Source organism: Lepisosteus oculatus, chromosome 6, assembly GCF_040954835.1.
Source record: "Lepisosteus oculatus isolate fLepOcu1 chromosome 6, fLepOcu1.hap2, whole genome shotgun sequence".
Lineage (NCBI taxonomy): Eukaryota > Metazoa > Chordata > Actinopteri > Semionotiformes > Lepisosteidae > Lepisosteus > Lepisosteus oculatus.
In genome coordinates this window covers 27,356,326-27,367,501 of record NC_090701.1, presented here as the reverse complement: position 1 = coordinate 27,367,501, position 11,176 = coordinate 27,356,326, and the positions used below count along the sequence as shown (strand labels likewise).

At 41.4% G+C, this 11,176-nt stretch overlaps 1 protein-coding gene across 7 annotated transcripts; it reads right to left on the bottom strand.

Annotated features, from left to right (window-relative positions):
• Positions 1-2,174: 2,174 nt before the first annotated feature.
• Positions 2,175-11,101, bottom strand: pycr3 (pyrroline-5-carboxylate reductase 3). Of its 7 annotated transcripts, XM_015354076.2 has the most exons (8): positions 10,995-11,101; positions 10,005-10,100; positions 8,001-8,065; positions 7,119-7,298; positions 6,661-6,873; positions 5,583-5,675; positions 4,990-5,174; positions 2,175-2,466 (listed from the first exon to the last, which is right to left on the bottom strand). In XM_015354076.2, exons 1-7 carry the CDS (start codon positions 11,029-11,031, stop codon positions 4,992-4,994), a joined length of 867 nt encoding a protein of 288 aa, XP_015209562.1. In that variant the 5' UTR covers positions 11,032-11,101; the 3' UTR covers positions 2,175-2,466; positions 4,990-4,991. The 7 variants fall into 7 exon arrangements, with proteins under 7 accessions (XP_015209562.1, XP_069047231.1, XP_015209565.1 ...); XM_069191130.1 differs by lacking the exon at positions 2,175-2,466 and having other exon boundaries at positions 2,910-5,174; positions 10,995-11,100; XM_015354079.2 differs by lacking the exons at positions 2,175-2,466; positions 10,995-11,101 and adding an exon at positions 10,682-10,767 and having other exon boundaries at positions 2,910-5,174.
• Positions 11,102-11,176: the final 75 nt, after the last annotated feature.

Here is an 11,176-nt window from a genome sequence, read left to right as displayed (position 1 = left end):
ATCAACTGAGCAATGTTCCACACAGATGGCAGATGTTCTTGTAATGCTGCTAACATTCACGAGAAGGCCCTGGGTTAAAAGTAACACAACGGATTCCAACATCCATCAAAGACTTGATTTCAGGACCATTAAGAATGAAGTCAGCAACCTGGAGCCCCTGAGCACTCGTCGCAGTTTAGCTGAAGTTCTGCTGCAGCTATGTCTTCATATTAGACAGGCATCTGTCAAGTATTGAAACTGCTGAGTGGGTTCTGATTTGGTCTGCACACAGATCTCAAGGTCTATAGCATTGCAGGGAAACTCACAGGGTAACATTCAAATACTAAACAGTAAGGTTCCAATATAGAGCCATATGGATCACCATCAGTGTTAAAACAGCTAAGAATCATGAATGGGCTCCTGGCCATTAAATAGGAGCCCAACCAATGAAAAGCTCCCTAAATGCATCCCAGTGCGATCAGGAGGGAAGCCATAATTGACAAGAGGCACTTAAGTAATGGAAAGAAACGGATGTTAAGTGACTGAAACAAGGACTGCTTCAGCTATTGTGATGAAGCTAGCACCACCAATTCCATCAGTAGCTGCTAAATATTTGAGACTCCTGACCAGATTTTAATTAATTCCTCTACCACAGTACACCCCACCCTACTACCAATTCCTGAGGTTTGGGAAACACGTTTCAGGTGCACACGTAAAGATGCAAACCTCTATTTCAGCTTAATCCAGAGAAGACACTAATGTAAAACAGTCGAATTGGACTGTGTACGAAACACATTAAATCTAGCATAAAAGCAGTGTACTAAATTCACATTCTCTGCACTCCACGCATGCACAATTTTATAAACTTTAGATTTACACATACTTCACACACTACACACATATAGGGCTTACTGTATTTAAAGTAATAATACATTTTTACATACCCACCACAGACATTACTGATAAATAAAACTCTACATTAACTATGTTTTAAAATTACCAGCTATCAACCCGCTCGTGAAGAACGAGGCAAACTTGATTCGTCATGATCTCAAATCCGACAAGGTGACAAGGGAGAAACTTTTATTTGTTTTTTAAATCTACACTTAAAAACTTTATAATACTCATCTCAGTTTGTAGACTCTGCATTACTCACATTTACCTGGAGCAAATTCACAAATTCCCGTTCGGAAGATTACAAATGAAAAGGTACTGTACGTTTACTCAACCTCTCCACACTTTCTGATGATCCCTAACGAATTGGAGGTTAGCGTTGAGATCATCAGCTTTCAGGCAAACCGATTTACCGATTTCACAAGCAGGGAGAACACATCACCTCAATACCACCAACCCGAGTTGAAAATCTAATAACTAACTCCAAATTACCAGCAGCGTGATGAGTATCTCTTGCAGTGCGCGTTTCCAGGCTGAGACGTGTTTTGCAGACACTCCCTGCCACCGCGCTGGCAGTATGAAGCCCTGTCAAGTCTCCGATTCCGTTGAAAATGACCGAGAACAATCACCACAGCAATGAAATAACTCCCCAGATTGAAAGACCAACTCCTATTAAAAACCCCGACGCTCAGACAGCACTGTCTATACTCACTTTCCGATGTTTGGGTGGTTTTCTGAACCAGATGTACGCAGCGTGTCCCTCCTGTAGGAACAGAGGAATAGAAAGAGAGAAAGCAGGGCCAACACTTCACTTTCTTCACACGGATGAGGGGGGAAGGTTGGATCCAGATAGCTGATTCAAACTATTTCTTACAAGCTCTTGAGCTAAACGTGGAAATAATTTGACAAATATTATTTATTTATTTATTTATTTATTTTATGTGCACCTTAAAAAATAAAATAGCTGGGTTTGATTTTTTTCCTCTGACAATCTGGAAGTTGGTACATTCCTAATATTGAGTGAAGTGCGCAGTCGCCGGTCACACTTAACTCGAGATAACAGTTTAACAAAAAAAGGAATGATACAATTGTGAAGCGAGGGGGCGCTCTGTGCTCTTTTACACCACAGACTGATAAATTCTATGGCATACAGAATGTAATTTAGATATTTTCAACCAACATATTAACATATTATTTTATTGGATTAAAAATTAAGAAGTACTATTGACTAAAGATGCTCTAATTTCTTGCACCTATAGTGTTGCAAAAATCAAAAACACTGGTCTGATGGATTTAATCTAATATTTAATTCATACGCATTGCACAAAATCACAGAACATGAGAAGAAAAACACAGATCAAAGAAATAACTTTCCAGTATGAAACATGGCAAAATGTGAAAACATTATGAAGTTGGCATTGGGTTTGACCTCTCCGAGCATTAGAAGAGCTGGCAGTGACCCTGTCAGCCTCTGGACAGACTGCTTTGGTATGATCTACCTCTCTTCCTGTGCTGCTACAGCCAGCCAGCAAAGGTTGACCAGTTGTGTCAGTCTCCTGTTAGCCTAGTCATGTTGGGTCCACAGATGTTCAGCTGGAATCAGATCAGAAGGAAAACTAGACCATGGCAAAAATTCAATATTGTTTTCCTTAAATTGTTCCATTGTAATCCTGGAACAGTGTGGTCTTGTCTTGTTGAACAATAGATACTTCCAGACAGACATGGAGGAACAGAAAAACTGTTAGTTTAAGGACTTCGGCAGTGCATCATAGAGTAGTGAGGTTGTATTCAATATGTACCAAAGGAGGTATTAAGAAGATGCCTCCGGACATCCCACGTCCACTGAAAGTACTGGTCTAGATTGGTGACACTGTGCATTGCAGGAAACAGTGCTTTCCTGGATTCTATGTACTAGATCAGATTGTTGAAGCAGAACACATAATTCTCTGGGAAAAGTCTCTCACATACAGGTCACCTTCAATCATTCCAATACAGTAGGAACCAGGCAATCGAGAAATTACTCAAGAGGGAGATGGTTAATCTTTTGCTGTTTATTAAAATCATTACCAAGACAATTTAATGCATTTTTATACAGATTCTTAATCACTTTTAACAATTCAAACATCAAATAATGAGTGCCTGGAGTTTTTATTGAATCACGTGATTTCATATTGTGCTATCCCAAGAGACAATACTACAGATAGTGAGATTATCTGTTCTCTGTTTGAAATTAAAATAGCATTAGTGCCTAATGAGTTATTGATGTAAGACTTGCATATTCATTTTGCATTCAGATATTAACTAATAAAGTAAAGTGACAAACTGACCAACAGAAATGATAACTGTATGGTGCACCAGCCCTCTTGTCTGTTCTCTATACATGTTTGACTGTTTGACAGGGACTACACAGATATACCCCCAGTGCATCAAACTGATCAACATTAAACTAGATTTACACTTGTTGCTCCAAATCAAAACTATTACAAATTCTACATATCTTTTGTAGGAAAAAATTATCTTGCAATTCCATTATACAGAATTGTATTCCATTATATAATGCAGTTTTGCAGAGTTTGATTTTTGTTTTGTGCCAGTATTCCCTTTGTGCTTTTAGCACATTTGAGTTGGTCCTTTCTCAATTAAATCATTCTTTTGGAGTCCCTGGGCTACAGCACAGTAATCTGCCTGCTGACTAGGAGAAGCAAAACTGAGTTAGGATTGGCTACAGCCAACATCATTGCATCCTACAGCAAATTGGGCATAAATACAAAAACATTAAGATATATTTAAAATATAGTTTTACATCAATAATTAATGATAATAATAGTTCCTAACACTTATATAGCGCTTATTTGGACATTCCACACAAAGCATTTTACAGGTAATGGGGACTCCCCTCCACCACCGATGTGCAGCCCCACCTGGATGATGCAACAGCAGCCATAGTGCGCCAGAACGCTCACCACACATCAGCTATCAGTGGGGAGCAGAACAAAGTGATGAAGCCAGTTCAGAGATGGGGATTATTAGGAGGCCATAATTGGTAAAGGCCAAATAAACGCACAAACAACAGAGGAAAAGGCAAAACTAAAAAAATAACTGGGATTGAAAAGCAGTTTTGTGGAGAACTTGGATGAATGCACTGGGATGCTTGGATCAAATGTACACCTGTGCTTCGTTTCAGTTCCAGGACTGTAAGATTTCAGGGTCTGAAGATATGTTTTACATTTATTTGAAGGTCAAACACGTAATCTTGGCTTTCAGATGCTTTTATCTGGTTATTAGCCAATTAAAATGCAGGCAATTGTTATTTCATTCATGAATTTAAATCTCTGTCACTGCAGCTGGGGGAATGTGACTGCACTGGCAGGCCATCTCTCTTGGTTCCAGTTTGTTGCTGTACCAGACATTCAGAAACCCTTTGTTTGGTTGTCTTTCAATCACAGAAACATTTAAACATTATGAAATTCATTTAAATTATATTCATATTCATTTACGGCCAGCAGCCATATCACCCTGCAACTCACAACCGGCAACCCACTGAAGCTAAGCAGGTGTGAGCCTGGTCAGTACCTGTATGAAAGACCTCCTGGGAAAAACTAAGGTTGCTGCTGGAAGAGGTGTTAGTGGAGCCAGCAGAGGGTGGTCCATGTGGGTCCTAATGTCCCAGTATAGTGACAGGAACACTATACTGTAAACAGGCGCCGTCCTTCGGATGAGACGTAAAACCGAGGTCCTGACTCTCTTTGGTCATTAAGAAAAATCCCAGGGTGTTTCTCAAAAAGAGTAGGGGTGTAATCCTGGCCAAATTTCCCATTGGCCCTTACCAATCATGGCCTCCTAATAATCCCCACTAAAAGCTGATGTGTGGGGAGCGTTCTGGCACACTATGGCTGCTGTCGCATCATCCAGGTGGATGCTGCACATTGGTGGTGGTGGAGGGGAGTCCCCATTACCTGTAAAGCACTTTGAGTGGAGAGTCCAGAAAGCGCTATAGAAGTGTAAGCAATTATTATTATTATTATTATTATTATTAAATACATTCTGTTCCTTCTTTCGTGTGGCCAGTTCAGACTATTCTTATGGTCAAGACATCAGTCCATGAGGTCCACTTGCCTCTACTTCCGCCCCAGCTCGCGGGCTCTCTCAGTCGCAGCTTCCACAGCACCCATGGCTGCTGCCCGCATGCCCCCCTGTTCCAGCACATGAAGCCCAAAGATAGTGGTGCCCCCGGGTGTACAAACTTCGGAGCGCAGCTGAGCAGGGTGTTTCCCAGAGTCCCGCAGCAACCTCCCTGCACCCTGTAACACACAAAGATCACAGAGGGAGATGCAGTGTCACATACGGCACCCAAACACTGCAATACACCCAGCACAGGGACTCTAAAACAACACCTAAGCAATTCACTACTTGGCATGTCCTGCCTTAACTACTGCTTCTCAGTCTGAAATCTCCCTGTCGAAATGCACTGAAAGTGTCCTGGTGTTATATACCTATACATGCAGTATATGTCATAGTATACCTCACATTAAGACAATTAAGGCACAATCAAATTCATAAAGAAGCTAGTGGCTGCATATAAGGCATTCACTAATGATGTACAACAGATTGCCTGATTATAGGTAAAGCTCAGATACAACAGAAATACTTTTAATATTACAGAAACACAACAGACACACAGATTTACTGCTTCCATGGCCGTCACTCACCAGCACAGTCTGTGCTGCTATCCGATTAGCCAGAGCACTGGGCATGCCCATTTTGACTCCACCTTCCGCCAGGGCCTCAGCAAACAGATAGACCTGCCAAACCAACCAGACAGGAGTGCTGACGTAAGACAAGCAGAGGATATGTGGCACAAGGCTCTTATCTGCTTACTTAATTCCATCTGTCCATTTATTCATTGGTAAAGCAGGCCAGAATCTATCCCATAAGGAGAGAACAAGCTCAGACCTACATCCACCCTGTATGCCCCCAGTATTATGGGTTGTGTCTCTCACCCCCTCCACTGCGTGTTCACATTTCTCCTGTCTGGGAGACACCCCTGTGTCCCCAGGTGTAATCTTTCATCCCCACTGCCATATTTCTTTCAAGCAATGTACAGTATCTTGTCCCTTGTAATACTGTTTCACTGACTTCTCTGTTGGTAGAATCAGATGGCAGTCCATCACAGAGCCAAGGAGAAAGGACAATTCAGAACCACCAATCAAGTCTGTGTGTCTGGCTTGCGAGAGCAAACTGGATTACCTGCAGAAAACCCACACAGACATGTGGAGAACGTGCTAATTCCACCTGGAAAAACATGTCTCAGTCCCCCGCCACACAACAAGGACCAATCCAAAAAAAGGCACCGAGGCACACAGGCACTGTGACACACACACGTCTCCCAGACCTGGTGACCCAAAAACTGGTTAACCGTGCAGTTTGTGTGCTTTCTCTTCACTTCAGCCACCTTAGTCGTATTATCAGCCTTCTGATGGAGTATCTGCACCAGGTCCTGCCAGATACAAATAGGACCAAGCTACCAGGCACCACAGCGTTGGTGCTACTGTGTGCTTGGTGCCGTGTTGCACACATTATAACATTGTGTGGCAGGACTTTGCACATGAGCAAACCTTTTTGTGGGGATTTACTGTACAAAGACAAAGCAAAGAGAGACAGTGAAATAATGAGAGACTGAAGGGGTGAAAGAATAGAAATTGCAGGGGGAACAGTAAAGGGCTTGACACAGGGAAAGAGAGCGAGAGCGAGGAGATTTGAGTTTTGACAGTGAGGGCCTGTACTCACAAAGGCCACACCGCTGCCGCTGAGTCCTGTGTGGGCATCGATCCAGCTTTCTGGTCCCTCCTCCACCAGGCCGCAGGGGGCCAGCAGGGCCTTTAGGAGCTCACTCTCCTCCCCCCCAGCCATCGAACCCCGTGAGAACAGCAGCGCCCCCTCCTGAACCACGCAGGGTAGGTTAGGCATCAGGCGCAGAACTGTGGTGCTAGATGGAAGCAGCTTGAGAGGAAAGGGACGGAGAAGATTGGGAGGACAAGAAAGAAATTGAAGCACATATTCAATTTCAGTTCACTTACAATTAGGTGAACAACACTTAACAACACTTAAGCCAAATCATTCATAACTTTACGTTTTCTGTCAGGCGTGCCTCAATGCAGGTGAGTGTGCGACTGTGAATATTTCTGATGTCATGTGACAGTAGCTCAGTACTGACACCCAAGTGTGTCTCCCAGCTTGGCACTGACCTGCTCCAGGGTCGCTATGGTAACACCTGCCGCCACAGAGACAACGGTGTGCCGCAGAGTGACAGCAGGGGAGATCTCCTGTAGCACGATGGGAATGAGGTGTGGCTTCACTGCCAAAAAGACCAGCCGAGAGCTGTGTACTACATCTGCGTTACAGTGAGACACCACCATTCCTCTTTCCTACAGCACAAAGGGAGAGACTGAAGTTGTGAGATGCCCAGGAACACAGACCCTAACTGAGACACTAAGAAGTGTTGAGTTTTAGATATGTAATTAGAGAGTTTCAGACTTTACTGAGTACTCTCCAATTACACATTCTACAAAATGACAAAGAGACTAAAACAGAAAAACCCTATTATGAGAGTACTGGACACTTCTTAGTCAGTGCAAGGGGCTGAGCAACGCTATGTAAAAAGTGGGAGTAACTGTACAGTACAGAAGTACAATAATACCCAAGTAATAACGCAGTGCTGATCTAAGCCACTCAGTTTGTAACAATAGATCAGAGGCACTCTAGCTGCTGTATTTTTAACAGTAGATATATGAACTCACTTGTTCCAAAGACAGATAAAAGAAATGGAAGATCCCCACACAGATGAACATTGCACTTTTGTCTTTCTCTTTCTTAAAATTATATTAAATTATATTAAAATTATAGTAATATTAAAATTTGGTTATAAATATTTCTCATAAATATTTATAACAATCTTAAGAAAGGAAGGTAAGTAGATCCACAATATTACAGTAAGCCTATGAACGATGCACAAAGGCCCACACATTTTATGCACATTATTTATGAATTGGTGAAATTATATCTCACCACAGCAAATTGGCAGAATACGGCAATAAAAAGTACAGGCAATGCCGCTGACTAAAGCCTACCTGGAATCTGCCCAGGTTGTTGTCCGAGGGTGCACTCACCATCACATTTGCGGGCTGCACTTTACCTGCAGGAAAACAAGGGATGAATGGAGCACATTGATGGCATATGTGTTGCATTATCTTGCAGAGCACAGAATAGACATGCTATCATCTAAAAAAAATGCTAAATATGCTCTAAGGATCCAGACGCATATTATTTGAAGCAGGAACATAATCTCTTCAGTCTCAACTAACAATAGCTACATTTAAACAACACCCTCTCAGCCTAACCTTAAGTCAGACCCTAATTATTGTAGGGCTGCAATATATCCAATGTGCTTTGGGCTTCTAACATCAGGAAAAAATCTAAACAAGCTGTTAATCTTCTTTTATACAGCAAATATATTTTGAGATGCAGTTTGATTTCGTTCAGGGCACAGGTATGTTACTGCAGCCTTGAAAGTTGTAAGGATATGACAAAGGTTCTCACTCAAGTCACTCAAGTTCACACTTTCAATATCATTCAGTCTTATAAATGCTGTCTAGTACCGCTTTTGATATGAAATCCTCTGCTTGGTTTCAGAAGTTCCTTACTGGGCCTCCCAAGTGGCTCACTGGTAAAGAGGCTCTCCTGACCACTGGTCATGTCACTAGCTGGCTGTCACCAGGACCGGGTTGGTAGTAAGGTATAGTTGGCCAGGGCTCTCTCAGCTCCCAAGCACACAGTGACCCCTGTGGCTCCTGGGTGCCAGCTAGCCCACAATGTGGGGCGTGAGAGACGCACCTCTCCTCCCATCGGCACTGTAGCCACGACAAGAGGTCTATACTGAATGTGAGGTGTTAAAAGACTAGCGACACAAAGGCAGGTGGGCTAGAGGAATCTGTCTAGCCTTCCTCTTTCTCCCCAGTGTACAGTCAGGGGGCTTGGATCTCCCAGGAAAAATGTCAAACAACATAAAATTAACTTTCCAAATTGGGTGGGTATAAGAAAAATAATTTAATAATAAATTAGCTTAAATTAGGTCAATTCAGTACACAAAAGTGTATGTAAAATACACATACAGTGTGTAAAACATGTTAGATTTGTTGCACAACCTCTGTCAGGTACTAAGGGAGTCACAAAAGATACTATCCTGGGCCCTACATTTTTCCCATCCATATTAAAAATATCACACAGGCATTAGTCAGCTCTTGTGTCCACATCTATCTTATTCCCAGCCCGACTGACCCCATCATCAGTAATGACCAATTTATAGCTCGGTCTCATTAGTAACAGTTCAGCCCATAATTCTGTTGAAGTGCAATATGGCCCGATCAAAAGAGATTTCAGAGGACCTCAGAAGAAGAGTTGTTGAAACTCATAAGAAAGGGCTACAAAAGGATTTCTAAAGACTTGGCCCTCCATCAGTACACAGTCATGCAGATAGTTTACAAATGGAAGAAATTCAGCACCGCTGCTATGACAAAGGGTTCACAAACTTTTTCACCACTGTATATAGACTTTTCTGCACACATGCCTTGTTTTTTTTTAAAAGAGAGTCATTATTTCCAACAACGCCAACACAGAGAGCTTTCTACAGCATCATTGGCTCCCTTAGTTTTTGACTAAGCAGCTCTTAATAGGTGATGGGAATGACACTATCAGATACTCACACTGTGTCAGCGTTTTTCTTTCTGCCAGTTGGTTAGATTTCAGCAGGCACACCTGAATGAGGGACTTTATGAAACCCATTAATTAGCTTTGGGTTTATACCAAATACGAATCTTAGCTTTTTAAAAATGAAATCAATTTTAAAATAAAGACTGAATCAGAGAATTGTAATAAAAATCCAGATGATGATGCCTCCACTTATGAGAGTTATATTATTTATAACCGGGAAGGCAAATCTACCAAAAAAAGGAAATTTAAAGGAACGTCTCACGACAAACTTTAAGCCCCGAAAATGCGGGATTTAGCATACAGTCATCTATTGCAGGCAGAAACTCTACCAAGATGCCTTGCGACACTGAGGAAAGAGGTCTCACCTGACATCAGAAGCCCCTGAGCTATTCCAAAGGCCATGTTCCCGGCTCCAATGAAGCCAATTTTAAGATCTGACAAATCTGGCTCCATCTCCAAATCTGAAAAGAAAATTAAAATCAATGTTACAACTGATTTTTTTCTATAAAATCACGCTAGTTCCCTCCTGTGTAAAAATTACTCGAAAACTGGTGAAACACCAAGTAACTCAGCGAGAAACCTGCGATCTGCTACAACTTGTATTATTTATAAAACTGCTTTAGGAAACTGTAGCATTTACACATGAAAATAACCGTCTGGTCCATAACTTTAAGACATTACCCGCAACTGTCAATGTTTTGCAGACGTTTACCGCGGTGATATTAATGCATTTTAACGTCAACGCCTCAGTAGTCAAATTAAAATTAAATCATGGAATTCCATACATCGGCAATAAAGTGGATCTAGTATAAACTGGATGCAAAATCTGTAATAAAAATGTGGTATTATTCTTATCCAAGCATGGATACCTCAGTCTAGTAAATCGTTCAATATATTTGCAGTGATACCTTACCCCCACAGATAAGTTATCAGTTAACTATTTATTTTTAATAACCGAGGGGAAAGAAATAAGAATCGAGTGTACAATAATCACGCAAAATCGAGTCAGCTCTTTACGAACCAGGAATAAATATATACATACTATACACGTGTCTTTCAGCTAGACAACCATGATATAACCTCGAGTTCTGGTCGGAGATAAGTAGAGGAGCAAAAATGTATGGCCGACCATGTACTTTCTCCTTGTTTACTTTCAGATTAATCGATTTATTATTAAAAGTTGACGTCTTTTATTAAGCCATTTATTAATAGCGATTTACTTTATAGAATCAAGACCTCGGCTTAATTTAAAATAAAAGGATAGTTACACTATAAGAAAGACGTAGATGAAAATAAAACAACATCAAATGTGTAGCCGCATCACTAGATAAGCGACTCTTCGCAACACACAGCACCTGACAAAATGCATAGTTCCTCCACCAAAATGACCATCTTTTAAAGGAAGTATTTATTTCGGTGTCAGTGTTCACACTGAATCCTAAACGAATCAAACAGCATTTTGTTGGAAAAATAATTATCTAAACGAGTCCACAAATTAATATGCTTTTAATGGATGCTATTTTCTGTTTCCGCTACA